General features: G+C 41.7%; 1 protein-coding gene across 1 annotated transcript in view; it reads right to left on the bottom strand.

Annotated features, from left to right (window-relative positions):
• Positions 1 to 922: 922 nt before the first annotated feature.
• EIF4E3 (eukaryotic translation initiation factor 4E family member 3) overlaps positions 923 to 18,264 on the bottom strand; it is a 29,866-nt gene continuing 12,524 nt past the window's right edge. The window contains exons 2-7 of the mRNA XM_009646003.2: positions 11,919 to 11,991; positions 9,178 to 9,272; positions 7,136 to 7,196; positions 3,878 to 3,944; positions 1,509 to 1,664; positions 923 to 992 (exon numbers count right to left, since the gene is read on the bottom strand). Coding sequence (XP_009644298.1) covers positions 946 to 992; positions 1,509 to 1,664; positions 3,878 to 3,944; positions 7,136 to 7,196; positions 9,178 to 9,272; positions 11,919 to 11,991 — 499 coding nt within the window. The 3' untranslated portion in view covers positions 923 to 945. The remainder of the gene's footprint in view (positions 993 to 1,508; positions 1,665 to 3,877; positions 3,945 to 7,135; positions 7,197 to 9,177; positions 9,273 to 11,918; positions 11,992 to 18,264) is intronic.

Here is an 18,264-nt window from a genome sequence, read left to right as displayed (position 1 = left end):
GATGGCTTGCAGCTACAGACGATGGGGCCTCTTCCTTTGCGCTGAAGTCAACAGCGGTTCCAGTACTGACCTCTGTGGGTGCAGGCATGGGCCTGAAGTACTCACAGAAGTGTGAGGGAGGGATCCAGTTAGTCTAAGGCATTAGAAATGATTCATGACACTATCATGAATGTACAGAAAAATATCATAAGAAAGCACACTATATAAAAAATCCCATCCCCTCTTAAATAAGAGATGTAGAGTTTGCAGGGTTTCCTACTGGAAGATCTCTTGTTCTAGTCTGAACAGGGGCTCTTCTGAAATCACTACAATTAAAACACTCATTAACATCACCCCACAGAGGGTTAGTCCCAATATAAGTGTGTTTTCTTTAGTCACCCGTTTAGCGAAGGCTTTACTTTTACAGTATGTGTGCCGCTATCAGTGCAAGACCAGATTACATTGAGTATTAGAATAAATGCAGCGCAATTTCTTTCTCTCTTGGGACAAAATCAGTGAGTAAATCTTAACATGACAGGAATGTTTGAAAATGAAAATTGAAAACACATTTCACCAAGCCAGTATTCCTCTACATACAGCCCATCTAGAAAAAGCAGCATACTGTCTCTGCGCACGTTTGCATTTAACTCAGTATAGAAGAAACAAAAGCCTGCTATCTTAATGAAATAGGAACACATATAATCTCATTGAAAAAAAAAAAGAAAGGCCAAAATATCTTTTGAAAGAAACAAAGAAAAATTAAAAAAACCCAACCAAACCAAAAGTAATGAATTGCACATTTAGCAGTCAAGGCACCTGGTTTTCCTCATTTTCCCAGTTTGAAATGTTAGAAACTCGAAAGGGCCACTGCCTGTAGTGCTTCTGCAGGGCTTCCACCATCCTGCTCCTTGTCCAGACCCCCTCAAGCCACCAAATACCAACGAATGAGCTTGGCACAGACTGCTCTTAATGTTTTCCACGTCGGCCTTCAAATGCATGATGCTCTCTGTGTGCTAAGAAAGAGAGAAGGAAAAAAGAATAAAAGAACATGCAAAGTCTGTTAAGGAGTTGAAAAGATTAAAAAAAGAGAAGACGACAACATATAAAGCAGTGAAGGAAGACACAACATGCCAACGAGTGACCTTTGGGAATATACTGTTCTGATAGTACATTTATATAGAACCTAAAATAAGAGATCCCTTAAAACCCTGACTGTAAATGGTTCCTCTAAACGAATACTTAAATTGAACAGCATGCAGTCTCAAAAGTTACCAGAGGTTTGTCTCGTTAATTTTATGAATAAGGCACATTAAACATAAACCCAAATCTTTCTACAATTAAAGTAACAGTATCTCATATTTTGGGATGACAGCCAACTTCTACTTTGAAGGGACATAATTTTAATGCAATGAGAGATGCTACGTTTCTAAATGGTTAATGATGAATCAGGCAGGATATTCTCATGGAAATATCCGACCAGCATCTTGTTTCTCTAATGCAGGTGGAAATTAACAGTACAAAATACTTACATTTGTAAAAGACTGCTTTAAAAGATGTGTGTGGCAGAAGTTTATGTATCTTTTCTAAAACTTTTGCTTCACTTGCTAAAGAGGCATTCACGTTCCAGACTTGCACAACATCTTCACGGTCACGAACGCTGACGCTAACCCCTATTACTTCATCATCTGCACAGAAGAGGAAGCGTCATTAAGGAATATTTTAAAAGTGAGACATGTCTGATTTGATAGTTATGTATTATGAAACAGTGCCCAAAAGCTGAACAAATTGAAAAAATTAAGAGCAGCAATGTTCAAATCAGACAAAATAGTTACCAGAAAGAAACAAACACTGTATTTATAGAAGCTATCGGAAATATTACCACATAGTGGTTTTAACAAAGTGCCATAGGATTATTCATCTTTGCTATTAGCACTCTCATTCTTGATTAGAAGGGAATCACGAGGCTCCCTTCGGCAAGGTTAGCAATATAAACTACTAAAGACAATTTACCTACAGTAATGTCCATAAGCAAAAATGGTGGGGTGAGGGTAAAACAGCTAAAACCCCAGGAACAGTACCTGGAGATCGGACAACAGCTTTTTCAGACTTTGCTCTCTTTTTTCTTTACGTTTTGTCAAGGCAGCAAGGCGGGGGGTGAAGAAAAAATAAAGAATAAAGGCATGGCCAGGCTGCTGCTGCCAGTGTTGGTAACTCCGTGCTTCGCTGAAGCTGCCCTTTTTGGTGTGAAAATCTCAGGAGGCAGCTTTGTGGAGGCTCAGCCTCAGGCCACGCCACGGCGGGGAGCGGTGGCTGCCTCCAGCAGTGACCTCCACGGCGCAGCTGCACCGTGCAGCCTGCGGAAGGGGTCAGTAATGAGAACGCAAAGGTGGTGTCAAGGGCACGCAGCCAAGAGGAAAAACTACCTCTGTAGGCAGCAGAGTGTCACAGATTTGCTTCAACTGACCCCAAGACCACCCTATCAGTATAAAGGGCAGGAACACTCCCTTCTTGACACCAACTCAATTATGCACATTAGGGATTTTGAAAAGCAACTCTTAGAAAAGTCTCCCACAGCTCAAGGATTTGAGGCTTGTATTCTGTATCTTCCAATCCTGAAAGTTAGGAAGGCAATGAGAGAAATAAACTATTTGGGAAACTCATTCAACAAAACTTTTGTAGAAAAAACAAAGCCACCAAGGTGAATATACCAGCAGCAGCCTACTGCAGTACGCCTGCTCTGCCGCATTGGTGAGGTGTAAGAGAAACTGTTTGAAAGGTCTTTGCTCAACTGCTCTGTGAACCCAAGAAACGCAATTATTTTCTCTGGAATGACAGCAATGAAGGAACATTCCTAACAGGATATTCACCATCACTGCAACAGCCAGTTTAATCAGATATTCATGCTGAGAAGTAAATATGATCAAAAGAAGTGATGGAGAAGTGTCATTGGAACTGAAAAGCTAGTTTAGTAACCAGCTCCACGAATGCCTTCCCTCTAGGCCAATGGATCAGTAAGTTCATCGCTTGCTTCACCCAGAAGCAAGGAATAGTTCTGTAACCAAACTTTAAGAAATTAAACGGTCAGATTTGTACTTCCTTCTCGTGACTAAGCAGCAGCATTTGATGATCTATCTTAAGCCATCTAGCATTCACAGGCCCTTCCCGGAGTCCACTTCCAAATGAAACGTGCAACCTTGCAAGCTGAGACAAGATACTTATTCTGAAAGCAACTTCATTAAATTATTACCTCTGACCAAAATCACACGTGAGCTTCTGGATGATTAATGCCTCATTTCCAGTAAACCAGCAAAGTATTTTAAGAATATTTATGTAAATTCAATTACACTAAAGATTACCTTGACCTAAAGCAGTAATGAAAATATTGCTTCTGGGTAGAGTGCTAACCTAGGATTCAGGAGAGCCAGGTTTGTGCTACGGCCCTGCTATGGGCTTTTAGAGTCACTACAGGCAAACCACGCAGCTTCCCTCTGCTTCAGGTCCGCACTAGCGCTTCCCCTGACAACTCCTAACCAGAAGGGACCATGAGGGCTGATGGGGGCATCTATCTAATTTAGTTGCTTCCAACAGTGATTGTACAAACGACCTGTACGGAAGCGTCATTTGGGGTTCCAGAATCCTGCCATTGGAGAAGGGATATTAACCATTTAAATACTGGCTAACAGATAGATATTTCATAACTAGAAAACCCGCTGGCTTCCCGGGGATGCAAGCTGTTGAACTCGAGTCTTGTGCTAAAACAGTCAGAGCACCTTGTCCTCTTCTTAATGACAACAGGTATGAATATGATTTCCAGCCCTGTAGCCCATTTGTAGCAGTGTTTCCATGTTCCGTGTCCAAACTCAATTTGTCATGCTAGCCTCAGTCATTTTTAAGTTACCTGCTCCACAGCAATCTGCAAACTGCTCTCCAATAGTTGCTAACAGTAGCTCTTTCCAAACTGCAGCCTAAGGAAAGGAAAACAAACCAAAAAAGTTTCATTTGCATTATTATTTTTTAATGTAAAAGTGAGGTTTGCTAGCTCAGTTTTGAGTGCATTCTCTTCCTGAGGTTGTCCAGACACACACACACACAGAAAGACTATTTATTGCAAGTACACCTTGTGTTATATAATTAATTCCCTCAATCCAGCTGGAGCAAGAACTTAGATCCTACAAATACATAGTTACATCAAATTGTTCTAGGAAATACTTTAAATGTTTAACAATAAGTTTACCTTCACTATATCTGTGTCCACGACTCATCCTGAGTGCACTAGTTAACGTAAAGCCTGAAAGTAGATTTCTCCCAAGAATTTCCCGTGATAAAAGACCAAAAGGCTCCACTTCTGATCATTTATTTCTACAAAAAAGAATTACTAACCGCTTTAAGTACCTGAAAAGCCTACCAGTAAATTAAATTGATTTATATTTAAACATCCTCTCTGATTTGCCTTGACTATGAAGCAAGTCCATCTTTCAACAAATTGAAAAGCTCACTAGAGAATTAAAACAGGGGCAAAAGCTGAAAAGCTACCTGCCACTTCACTTTGGCTATTAGACTAATTGCATATTATTTGCTTTTGACACTCGTTACCACCCAAGCCAAAGCCCATCCAAAACTTCAAATGCATCTGGACCAACGTAATGCTCCAAGATGTGCGGTTACGGGGACAGATATTTTCTTTTCTTTTTTTTTTTTTTTTAAAGAACACATCGACATGCTTGTTTCTTTATATCAGCATAATGACTTTTTCACATGCTACTTCTAAGGAACGTCTTTTCTGCTATATGAAGTTAGCTTGAGTTTTAGCACTATTAAAAACAGCAAATCAAATGCACCAGGTTAGAACAAACAGCAAGCAGCCATGAAGATGACAAACTAATAAACTGATTTAATGGCGTTCCTGAGTACTCCTAAGCCATCTTCTAGAATACAAAGGATCTCTGCGGCTCATTATCATCAAATCCATGCATCATGTAAAGCCATGCTATGGCAGGTTGGACGGGGCTCTGAGCAACCTGATCTAGTTAGCAGTGTCCCTGCTCACTGCAGGGGGGTTGGACTAGATGACCTCTAGGGGTCCCTTCCAACCCAAAACATTCTATGATTCTATGGGAGGGACCATCTGATGTGATGGCTCCCGAGGCAGGCTGAGGATGTCAGCATGCCGCGGTGCCTCTTGCCTGCCAGCGGAAGAGCTCACGTATGGATGATGGGACTGACCACGCGCACTCGTTACCAGGCGCGGTGCTCACTAGGGTGAGTTGTCCTAATGGTCTCAAAGGTAGGAAGCACTTCATCCAGTAGTAAGCAGTTGCAGGACCAGGCTTACGAGGATCTAAAAAGCATTAGTTTTCGTATTAAAAACCGGCATACAGAAGCGTCACTGTTACACATGCAACAACATTTAAGTGTGAGTATTTTGTTGGTCAGTTTTTCGTACCGCTTGAAAGCCTAGTATCTTAGAAAAAACTACATGTCCCTCCCGGCACAGCCTCACTGAGCACTGCTACAGCATGTCATCTTTCTGAGTTAGGTCTGTAGACGATGGTTCATCTTAGCCAAGGAGATGCTGTGTGCACCTGTGAGGAGTTGAAGAATGAAGCCAGAAATGGGGAATAGGCATAAAGGTATTATTTATGCTATTTACAGAGGCATTAAAAGCTGACTGAAGTTCACCTTCAATTAAACCTTTCAGAAGTGACCTGGGACGTGTGGTACGGAGTTTGAGAGATCAAAGAGTACCTTCATTTCAAAAAGGGGCTGTTATTCAGCCTCTGAGGTCCCTAAATTCACCACCCAGTAACACAGGCTCCCCAAACCACTTGTCACTTCTGACAATCTTCACACCTTGGATTATAAGAGGAAAAAGAAAATTTCAGTCTTCTCTGATCCCTTGGGACTGCAGGGGAGGAAAGCTGCAATTCACATACAGGGGAAAAAAGCCCAGAGGCAAAAAATCAATTAACTTTTGGCTGAAATTTCAAGTACCATCTTTCAGCATTTAAGGCCTTCTGCAAAGCTATCACATTTTTCTGACATTTCACTTCTTGTGTTTAAAGGCCTGATCCAGAACACACTTACACGCATAAACACTATGTGTGCAGAGGCCAAATCTCCTTGCCCTGACAGTTCCCAGGAGAAGGTACTCACGTGCGTTTGATTAGGGGCGCAAAGAGAAACCCAATTATTTCAGGAGGGCTAGAACAACGCCATGCCTGACCAGACTTTATCTTTCACATTTTAAAATTTAAAAAAAAAGAAAAAATTTTAAAAAAAAAGCAGGGAAAACAACTGAGCAGCACTACAGTTTCACAAGATGCACACAAGGTGATCTGACAACTCACTGCTGCTGAAGGGGATGATCCTACTTGTCTTTTCTCCTTTACCCCCTACGCCCATCAAAAAACTCTACTGGCCACACACTTGAATTAAAAATAAAATAAATAGGAGGCTTTTTGTGAAATCAGAGTGCATTAAGCTGGCTCACAAAACAGTCCGATGAGCAGCACAGCCAGTGCAAGAGGGATCAGGAGAGAACGAGCAAGATCTTCCCCCTTCCAGTGGGAGCAAGCCTTGAGACGGGATTAGCCGTCGGCGGAAACAACGCCTTGGTCCGCATTTGGCTACAGGAAAGCAGCAGCACCACCCACAGCCACACATGGGTGCAAACAAGCAGTGCCAAGCAGAAATAGTCCTGAGTTTGACAAGGAGTTTAGGACCGTTTCAGTGAAACTCCGAAAGTTGTGCTGGACACTGCGTGTGGGATTTTGAAGAGCATTACTGAGGTTCTGGCTACAATTTAGCATCTAATATTACCATGAAAAGATTTTTATGGCTCTTTTGCATGCCTGTAAGCAAACAGTCTTGAGAACACAGGTGATTATAAAATACTGTGTTTCCAAATGGAAATAGAGTATAACACTGCAGCCTTCATTTGCTTGATAACACATCGACAAGTGTCATCAAAAGCAAGAGCGATGGAATTACCTGAAAAGAAACTTTTTTGCTCGTTGTCTTGAAATAAAAGGTTATAGATGTTAAAATAGCGTTTGGGGATGTCAGAACAAAAAAGCTTTACAACAGCTTTATTAGATGCAGTTTAAAGAAATCCCCTTACTGAACAATGTCTAAGTAAAAAGTCAAGATAACATACCGTACTTTCTTTAGGGACCTTCATTTTCCATATACCTCCTTTGGCATTGCTTTCTTCTTCCCTGGTTATGGGAAATAGATCAGTAAAATAAACATTCAAATCCACATCTAGATAAACCTATGTTTGGCATTTAATTTTCCGAGAAAAATCCCATTTGAAAGGCAATTACTACCTCCAGGTAGCATGACTCAAGCTATGACTTCTGACATCAGAGATAATTCTTTCAGAGTTCATATGAAGTGTATCTCTCAACACCTAGTCTCGTTCCTAAGTTTTGGGTGTTGGAAAATACTTACATTTGCCCTGACTAGAGACCGTCTTTGAAGCGGCTGCACACTATATGGGAATAAGCCACAGAGCAATTTTATGTTTTACTATGGTAACCTTTTATTTTGGAAAAACGCTGGTGTATTTTCACAGAAGCAGCTTATTACTCTCAAGTTTATCCAGTTTAACAAGAGAACATGAGAGCCCTTCACCTCAGTTTTGTGACAGCTAGAAATTAATCGCCCTCATTAAAAGAAAGGCTGAAGCTGCCCAGGGTCAGGGCAGACATAACCATTAAATTGCCTCATCACGACAAATGTACAAGTGAGCTTCAAGTTTATTCTGTCACAATTCTTTTTATAAGATTTTTTAATTTGGGCTCTAGTTTCCCACTAAAACTCTGTAACGGCAAAGTTTAAGGAATAAACTAAAATTCATCTCTGGAATACCTAAGCCCAGTATGAGACCTACAAAGATTCCCCAGGGTCAATGGACTTCCACCAATCCAGACAAACACTGGGGAAAGGAGGGGGGAAACTTTGGAAAGACATCTTCAAAAACCTGCAGTCCTCAATTCTTACTTCAGAACGCATTTTTCTTCCTAAAAAATAATGCTGCAATTAACCAGGATACTGGAACTGTAATCTGAGAAAAAGCTTCTTGTGAGTAATTACTGAAAAGTTAGTGGGTTACTGATGAGATCAACCTCATGCAATCCCTTTCCTAAAATACAGCATCTTCATTTACTTTGACAGTCTTAAAACCGATGTAGTATTTTCAGAAAAGATCTTTGCATTTCACACCTTTGATAGCCACTTGCCAAATCCCAACTAAAAACAGAAAAAACCAAACCCCAAGATGTTCTCACTCATCCTTACAAAGATATTGAGACCTGCATGCAATGGCCCAGTTGGTTTACACAGACACCAATATTTCTTTCAAATCCAATTTAGCCATCCTGACCAGTCACAGTATTTTTAGAACAATAATGTAGACATTCAGATGCATTTCTATTCACTTCTTCAGTAGATTAGGGCAGAGACCCCCTGTAGTAAATCACCACCCAGTTAGACACACTACAGTCAAGTTAAAGAACTCTAATTCAATCACAATCTATGCAAACGGTGCCAAAAAGATCAAACCTCTTCAGAAAGTGCTTAGGCTATGTAATTAAGATGTGACGGAACTGCACCAGGAGGAAAGTATGCAAAACTCAGCTTCTAAAAGGGAAACCTCAGTGATTTATACTTGATTCCATTACTACCCTACAATAAAGTAGGAATTTGCTGTAATGAATCACTTCATAAAGCCTTAAGCTAGTTTTAAGCCAAGGTACATTGCATTTATATGCTTTCGCACAGGTGAGGAACAGTTGAGGACCATCAGTTATTTGCATCATTATTACACTAAGCTTCAGTGGAAAAAAAAAAATTTGCAAGTTAAAAATAATTCAAATCGAAGTGATGTATTCTGTGTATTCTTGAATTGAAATTCTGAAGCATATTTTAACTTCTTAATTTCTATTTCATAATTTAATTTCTTACATTTATATTCAGAGGTGGACAATTAAATTACAGTCTGTTTTTAATATGACTTTTTAGTACAAGTCACTTAAGTTTAACAAGTTCCCTAGGATATTTCTTTCGTAGGTCTCCTAAGTTCAGGCATTCGCAGGCAAGAGAAATGAGACACTCCTGTTCCACGCCTGTCTCCTTTCACCACTTCAGGCTTTTTCACTGCCCATTCCCAGAAATGTCTAATGATAACATACGTACCAAAGTGGCCGTCTTTCTCCCCGCATTAAATGGTAACTACATCTCAGAGGCAAATTTGTCACAGGAGGAATGTTGTTGTAGACACTCCAGAAATCCTTAAAAAGAAAAAAAAAAAACCACCACTAGTTGCATTAACACAAAAGAGCAAGTTTCATGCAGATTTACTTCTTTGTTAATTTTCTCTAAAGCAGTTACATATCCTGCTCCTAGACAACTAGCACCTTCTATGTTATAATAAAATGCTCTGTAAAGAACTTGTACTTTCATTTCTACTTTTTTTTTTTCTTTTTTAGATGCCAATTCTGCATAACGTGGCAGTAGAAAGAAGGGAAGCAGTTGCACTGTGGATTACTTTAGAATCAAAGTCCTTAGGAAAAGAGAGGAAAAAATAATCAAAATCAGAGTTACACTAAATGTATCAGAACAAACCAATACATAAAACTTTCTTAGCATATTAAAAACATATACTTATATCAAATATCCACCTTGTTTCACTTCAGACCAGGGTACAACTTCATTATGATTATCCTGAGTTACAAAACCACGACAAACAATAATTCTGTTGAACTAAATGCCTAACTAGCAATCCAACTACTTTGCCTAGATCACAGTGTAAAGTTTCAACCAGACACAAAGAACTTGAGATGCACATATTAATACAGGAATGGGGGAAAAATTAGAAGATCTGGGTTACCAGGAACCATCAGATCACTTCCCAGCATTTCTGCTGGTAAAGCAGAAGCTGTCATGTGTGTTTGGGGTGGATAAAAGGCACCCAAAAGCAGCAGTGAGCAACAGGGAAGGGATGATTGAAAAGATCCCAATCTCCTTTCTTCTTTATCCAGCAACTGGGAATAAGAAAGGATTTTTCAAGACTTATGTTGCATCAGCATGCAGTGAAGCAATATTAAGCATTAGTACAACAACACAGTAAGTATTATCTAATACTTAATCATTAGCACAACTTTAGAAACCATTAGCACAACTTTAGAAACAAAGATTGCAACACTATGTGATAAAATTTTGTGGCCCTTGGCAATTCTGCCTTCCAGCCATTACCATTACCCTGTCAAAAGAAGAGATGGAAGACTATTAAAAATAGAAAAAATTGGTATGAAACACCCGTTTCAACTTCTGTCTTACCTGGTTGTGTGCCCAAACCCTAAAGCTAACGATAGAAGTAGGAGGAGCAGAGCTACGCCAGCAGATAGCTGTGGAAATATTTGAGAGCTCCTGAACCAGGGACTTAGTTTGGAAGGTTTTGGGTTTCAAACATCTTTCAGGTGGTGCAGACTGGCATTCCTCATAGACTAGCTACTGCCTACAAAGGACAAAGGATGAAATTAATTTCATCAAAAAAAAAGGACTTTGGTTTTGTTTGCCCAAGGAAGATATTATGTATATGATCGTGTAGTAAGACATGTTATGGGCCACACTGCTAGGTTCTGATAAACTCATCCAGATCATGGGTCTTCCCAGAGGACCTGAAGGAGTTTTTTGTATTTTAAACCCCAACCCAATGACCAGAAAACCTTAAGTTTTTCAGCCAATAAAACCTCATCATTTAACTAATGAAGGCTAGATTCAGAGTGGGAAAAGGGGTAATGCCAGATGCTGTGCACCCCAGTCCGTGGTCTTAAGCTGTCCTTTTTTCAACAGGAACCACAGCAGCCAGTTTTGAAACAAACCCACTTCCATTGCCAACTTTAACTTCAGAGTGTCACTTCATTGCGTGACCGATGGGGACATTCTGCTGGCACGGAGAGGCGAGAGGGAACCTCTCCCAGGGGTCTGCAGGACTCTTCCACCCTTATGCCAAAGTACTTCCACTGATAACCTCGTCCCCAGAGAACTCCAAAAGCCAATTTGTTTCTTGGGCCAATTAACTGGGAAGAAATGTCTCATGCAAGGTAACAAGTTGTACAGATGTTAAGGAGAAAGCCTTATTTAAACCTTCAGTAGATCACTACAGCTGGGCCCCTTCAAAGAGAAGGTTTTGGCATTGCCTGAGAACTTCAGAGATTTAGTGAACTAGAGGCAGCTTTGCATTAAGGTGAGAAACATAAGAATTCACTACTCTTCACACTAACTGTGGTATTAAAACAGAAATGCAATTTTATTTGCAAGAGATGCCCACTGCTCGACACTGGCAGACAATGCAGAGACATGCAGAATTTCTCATTGCTGTGAGTATTACATGATTTAGAAATACTTGAATTCAAGCCAGTTTGCTAGATTTCTTTTTCCTACATTTATGCTCAAGGAGAGAAAGAAGAAAAAAAAAACCACAAGCTGTAACTTTTAGTCTTTGTGTGATGATTTGCTGTATTAAAAAAAAAAATATGGAGAAAGGCAAGAAGAATATTCAAAATACACCCAGTATTTGTGTGATGATTTGCTGTATTAAAAAAAAAAAAAATATGGAGAAAGGCAGGAAGAATATTCAAAATACACCCAGTGTAACAATCCAATGGAGGCACAAGTGGTAACTCAGGAAGGTTTAAGAAGAGGGGGCTCGTCTGGTCAATCCAATATGCTTCCTCCTTTCCTGGTCTGGAATGCTAAATGAAATTCAATGAATGACAAAGTCATACCACATAGACCCAGTGACACTCACATTTCATACCACAGGTGAGCAAAGCCGCAACTGTGACTCGTCTGTATGAGGAAAAATGAAACTTAAGGTGTGAAATTCCATTAATAATGTGTGGCAACTCCTACAGCAAAGCTGCAAACCTTACCTGCACTGTTTGTACTGTATAAATCTTCTTCAAATTTGATGCACATTCAGCCGCTGTCGCCCCAGGAAGTGACCTTGAAAAAAAAGTAGATTAATACAAATACTTATTTTATCAAGGGGATAGGAGGGAGATGGATGGGGAAAGTGAATTATATGAGTGTGTGAAGTTGAAATATTCACATGTTAAAGTTGCATAATAAACTCCAATTCCAATTATCACAAATAATTTAAAGATAGGAATTAAAGTGCTTTTATACTCTTGAATAAATTAAGATATTTTGTAAAATATTTTGAATAAATAGGTGAAATAGGAGTTTTAAACCAAGGACGGCAGTGTTCCTTCTAATGGCCACCCCACACCCTTCTGCTGTCAGGCATTAAAAAAGTGCTGCAGTTCCAATGTGAGGGGCTAGCAGAGAAGGATTGCAAGCTCCTACCCCAGGCTTCTTTTTAATTGCATTTAATATAATCCAGAACCCACTCTGAGCATTTTAAGATCCTCTCAGCGTTTCATACTTTTAAAAAGAAAAGTCATGCACAGCATTTATGTGCTGAGTTATGATCATTCCCTTGCAGCCGCCAGCAGTCGGAGCGGAGCCCACGAGGTGGCAGAGGCACGCAGCCACCGGCGGGGGCTTCCCTCACCCCTGCAACAGCACCGTGCTCACAGGACCCGGTCACACCTGCGACTTGCTCCTCAGCATCCCCGGCCGATGGGACAGGCACATGGGCGATGGGAAGCCCCAGTCCCGGGGACAGTCCTGGTGCGGTGAGCCACATAACCCAACACATGCAGGAAACCTCCAAGACTTCAGGCAGCTCTTCCACCAAAAGCATTTATTTCTTCAAGCCTACTCCCATAAAGCCAAGAGTTTCCTTGGGTTGGTTTCATTGCCAGACCTCAGGGTTGCGCTGATGTCCACCAGACATGGTTCAGCTTCTCCAGCTAACCCTCATACTGCCTATTCCCGATTCCCATCTGGAGCTGCTCCCTTTAGGCATGCACAGCACCAACTGCACCCAATCATCTTAAAGGTCTTTTCCAACCTAAATGATTCTATTTATAATCTTTATCACGACTCTTTGGTGTCTGCGACATGGGATGGTGCATCCACAGCCCCAGACATCACCAGCTCCTGCCACCGCGCTAACAGCGCATCATAGCACCCATCTCACAGTCCCCAGCACACGCCCCCACAGGCACCATTTGAGGGGAACGAGGACAAAATTGCGCATTCAATTTGTTAGACCTGGAAACATTCCCCGCCCCCCCCAGAAGCTGGAGGAAGGATTTCTAAAGAAAAATGAAGATCAAAGACAAAGCAACCTCCCATTGCATCTCTGAAGAGGAAATAAAAATGTGCAAAGCGACTAAATCTGGAAACAGAAGCGACAGAGCAGATTTAAGAAAACAGAAGAAAAAAACAGTTGTTGCTCAGGTACCTGCTGAAGAAAGGATAAGGGCAAACCAGATCTCAGTAACACTCCCATCAACGGGGCTGTTTGCCCTGATACCTCTGATCAACATGAAATATGTCCAGGAAAACACTAAAGTAACTCTCGGTTGTTACAGATATAATTCAGGCTCTGGGGCAAAAACTAGATATTCAGGTAAAGGAAGACTTTTAATATGCAAAACTACAGAAACAGCATCACATCTTCCAAACTTCAAGAGCGGCACCAATGTTTTTTGAAGGCTCCTATCAAAGTAAGTTACTTTAAAACACATACAAAACCAGCAGAGAAATCCCTCCCAATTTTTTCAGTATAGAACAGACAAACCAACTCTACCATTTGCCTGTTAATCACCAGATATAAGAGTATGTTGCAATGCTGGAACTGATGAGAAAACAGTGTTACATGGCCAAATTTCAAAAAATCGCTTTAACTAGAGGTAATAGAAACAACCAAACCAACGCCCCCAGAAATCGCTGTAGTGCAGGTTCTAGTCCTGTGGCTCGTGAACTACAAAAACTCCCATGGGAAAACTGCTAACTTGAAAACAAACTTTCATCAACGTGCTCAAAAGGAACCATCATAGTAAGGTGGGGGGTTGGGTTTTTTTTTTTTATTGCACTCTACATTCAGCAGTAAAGAACAAAAAAGATAAGTTCTCAGTATTTAACAGAAACAGAATCAGTCAGATGGCTTTTGAATACACCAAAAAATAAAAGTGGTAAGTTAAAACAGATAGAAAACTTAGCAGGCGATTTTACTGTGTATGTCAGTAGGGAGTAGCGGATTTGTGACTAACTACCACTTGTTTTCAGCTTGTTGCTGCCAGAAGTAGCACCTCTTTGCTCAGCTTCATTTTATATATATTATAGAACACAAACAAGCAAAATCCGAGAAAACTTTGCCTGTTGGTGTCTCACCCACTGTCCAAGAAATTACATCTCTTCGGCACTGCTTCTGCCAGTTTGCTAACTTAGCAGCCACCAACGCATATGGGGTTAACTTGGTTGTACAACGTACAGTACCACGGGGACAATCTTTTTAGTAGGGCCAGCTGTGACAGGACAAGGGGTAATGGTTTTAAACTAAAACAGGGTAGGCTTAGGCTGGATCTAAGGAAGAAATTCTTTACAATGACGGTGGTGAAACACTGGCATGGGCTGCCCAGAGAGGTGGTGGAGGCCCCATCCCTGGAAACATCCAACACCAGGTTGGACGGGGCTGTGAGCAACCAACCTGATGTGGTTAAAGGTGTCCCTGCTCCCTGCAGGGGGGTTGGGCTGGGTGACCTCTAGGGGTCCCTTCCAACCCAAACCATTCTACGACGCTATGATCATCGTGCTCTATGCTCACACTGATACTGCCATGGAGATGCTACAATGGTGAGGTTTATTCAAATAAAAGATTGAAACCTATTCCCTAACGATAGCCTTCAAAGGTTATCTAGATAATCACGGCAGCCATTTAGCAAATTCAATGCCATTTAAAAGAGCAGCTAAGACAGTCAGACAGAATATTCTACTCCATGGTCATAAAATGGTTCGTTTTGATAGCTGCAAATAGCATTTTCCAGAGAAAATATGTGACCAGCTGGCAGAAAACACCAACTGACCAGCAAATTATCTGTTTTAAAAGTTAAAGTGAGCAACCATTTATTTCTAGTTACCTGCCTGGCACATGCTCCATGCCCATACACGGCATTATTTCAGCCTTTGGCCCAGCTCCAGGAAGTGTCACTGATTTATAGGTATGAGCATGAACCCCCAAAGAGCATGAACCCCCAAACCTTTTTATGAAAAAAATATATATATATATATTGAAGAGACTGCAAGTGAGAAAATGAGGATATGCATCAATTTAAAAGTTCATGATCATTTGCTGCAGAAATTACACCTGCACAAATTTGGTTTAATGGGCGTGTATGAGGCAGAGATAGTATTTTAATCACAGACAGAAAAATATCAGAATTCCCTGCAAAATTCCAGACTGCTGACAAATTTGAACCACAGTGATTCCATGACAGCCATCCATAAACTCAGCAGACTAGCACAAACAACAACCAAGTGGTTTTTGTGTCTTGAAACCCATGAAATTGTGACTTTAACTGAGTACACAGAATAAGTTTAGATTAAGTTAGCAGAAACAGCAAATGAGTTCCAAAAGAAGAAGAAACCTGTAGAAATTCCTATTTCTGTAACTCTTCCAACAGACACTTGCACTGTAAGCTAGGAGTAGTAAGGTGGTTGCGTACTTTGCCGAAAGACCTCAATACACACGCTACTACAAAACAGGAACCCTGCAACTACTGGCCCTTAAAGTGAAGCCATTCCAGGATTCCTCCCTTTTGGATACTTTTACTGCCATCAACAATAAAATGAATCCCATATGCCATAGTGAACTGTCAATTATTGCCATGGTGAAGAATCCATTCCCAAGGAACCCTGCAGGTCCTGCAAATCCCTACGAAGGGACAGGACCAGGACCTCCCAGCTGGGTCACAGCACCAGCCAGGCACCCGCAGCTCTTCTGGGGATGGAGACAGTAGGTCTGCCGCCACACCACCTACAAAACCATGTCTGGGTTCCCTGTGGAGAGCCTGCACATAAAATACTCAACAGTTCTCCCGGTCTGCCTGTGTTGTGCCTTGGTGATCATAGAATGTTTTGGGTTGGAAAGGACCTTTAGAGGCCATCTAGTCCAACCCCCCTGCAGTGAGGAGGGACACCGCTAACCAGATCAGGTTGCTCAGAGCCCCATCCAACCTGGCCTGGAATGCTTCCAGGGATAGGGCCTCCACTACCTCTCTGGGCAACCTGTTCCAGTATTTCACCACCCTCATTGTAAAGAATTTCTTCCGTATATCTAGTCTAAACCTACCCTGGTTTAGTTTAAAACCATTACCCCTTGTCCTGTCACTGCTGGCCCTACTAAAAAGATTGTCCCCATCTCTCCTATAGGCCCCCTTTAGGTACTGAAAGGCCGCAATCAGGTCTCCCCGCAGCCTTCTCTTCTCCAGGCTGAACAACCCCAACTCCCTCAGCCTGTCCTCATAGGAGAGGTGCTCCAGCCCTCGGATCATTTTTGTGGCCCTCCTCTGGACCTGCTCCAACACTTCCATGTCCTTGTGCTGACGTCTCCATAGCGGGATGCAGTACTCTAGGTGACGTCTCACCAGAGCAGAGCAGAGGGGCAGAATCACCTCCCTCAACCTGCTGGCCACGCTTCTCCCGATGCAGCCCAGAGTACGGTTGGCCTTCTGGGCTGCCAGCGCACATTGCCAGCTCATGTCCAGCTTTTCATCCACCAGCACGCCCAAGTCCCTCTCGGCAGGACTGCTCTCGATCCTTTCTTCCCCCAGCCTGTACTGATACTGGGGGTTACCCCAACCCAGGTGCAGGACCTTGCACTTGGCCTTGTTGAACCTCATGAGGTTCACACAGGCCCACCTCTCCAGCCTGTCCAGGTCTCTCTGGATGACATCCCGTCCTTCTGGTGTGTCAACTTTTCGGCAGCTTCAGAATGTTTACAGGAGAATTTTAGTGCGATACCAGGAATAACGAGTTGCCTAATCTGGCCAGACCCACCATACCACATCTCACAGGGGCATCAATTAAAAGGGGAACATGGAAACAGGAACAACCCACGCGAACCAAATCCTAATGCCAGCTTGCTCCACTGCTCCTTCATTATTCCAGCACGAATAAAGAACAAAAGGATACAAAGATAAATTCCACTGTTTTATCCTTGACTAACCCTCCAGGTGGTTGTGCTTATGTTAATGTCTGATGCTGAACTGTAGCTCTTCTGTTTCCCTGCAAAGAATTAGGGATAGAAGTTTTTTCATATGTGCTCACACTGGCCTTTGTTTCCCAGCGGGAATCTCATCGCAGCTTTAGTGGGAGCTTTAAAAGCTGCCAAGCGCTGTTGAAAATACCCCTGTAAGTACTTAGCCACAACTGCTTTTGGTATAAATAAGCAAAATATTTACTTACAAAGCATAAACTCAAAAACATGCTGTGGCAACTAAATAAATCTGGTAATCCATGCTGAATACCAAGACTGATTTCAAGCCATCAAAGCCTGTCAAAATGCATTTACTGGGTTGAACATTCTTATAATATTAACCGTCATTTTTCATTGTAAGCCACCTACTCATAAGCTTTAATAGATGAAATAGATGATCCTAGATAAATAAGATTTTGCTATAGGGAAGAAAGGAAATTACTAAGTTTTGTTTCAAATATCTGATGTGTTCAGTTATGAAGATTCACAATTACTATTAAAATGGTTTGGTTATCAGAATTTCTCCACTAAACTTTAGTTATATAGAACTCATCAGTATAACATGCAGAGAGAAAAATAAGCATGTTTATGCAAGAACATTTTCACTTTCCTGGAGGAGACCAGTAACATCGCATGATATTTGACAACATTCATAAGCACGTTCTTCCTCTCAGAAAGATACAGAAGAGTTAAGCTATGCTTGTGATGGAAACAAAATTATCCAAAAAGCACTTTGCAGTCAGGCAAGAGGATGCGCCCAGCAGGCCATGATCCTGCAACATGATTCGCTCTGCTGCACGTCCAGACTTCCACAGAAGCGAGGGCATCTTTGACGAGGTCTATCTAGAAAGGAGACTTCTGTTACCAGGCTTTTGCGTGATCCCTGCTCAATTTCTGACAGCACTGATTTGTGTAGAAGGGTACTGGTATTTTCCTCGCTGCTGACTGAAAGTGGGCTGTCAGCAGCGCTGGCAGCTCGGATGCAGTTAGATCTTCAGAAGAGGTCCGTTTGCAAGGACGTGCAACATCTTCATTATTGCGTGCGCACGCACACCTTGGACCGAAAACTGTTACCACTGACAAAACCTCAGGCTTCTTGTCATGAGGCT

Source organism: Egretta garzetta, unplaced genomic scaffold (assembly GCF_000687185.1).
Source record: "Egretta garzetta isolate BGI_Z169 unplaced genomic scaffold, ASM68718v1 scaffold228, whole genome shotgun sequence".
NCBI classification, from domain to species: domain Eukaryota; kingdom Metazoa; phylum Chordata; class Aves; order Pelecaniformes; family Ardeidae; genus Egretta; species Egretta garzetta.
This window is presented reverse-complemented; position numbering and strand designations above follow the sequence as displayed.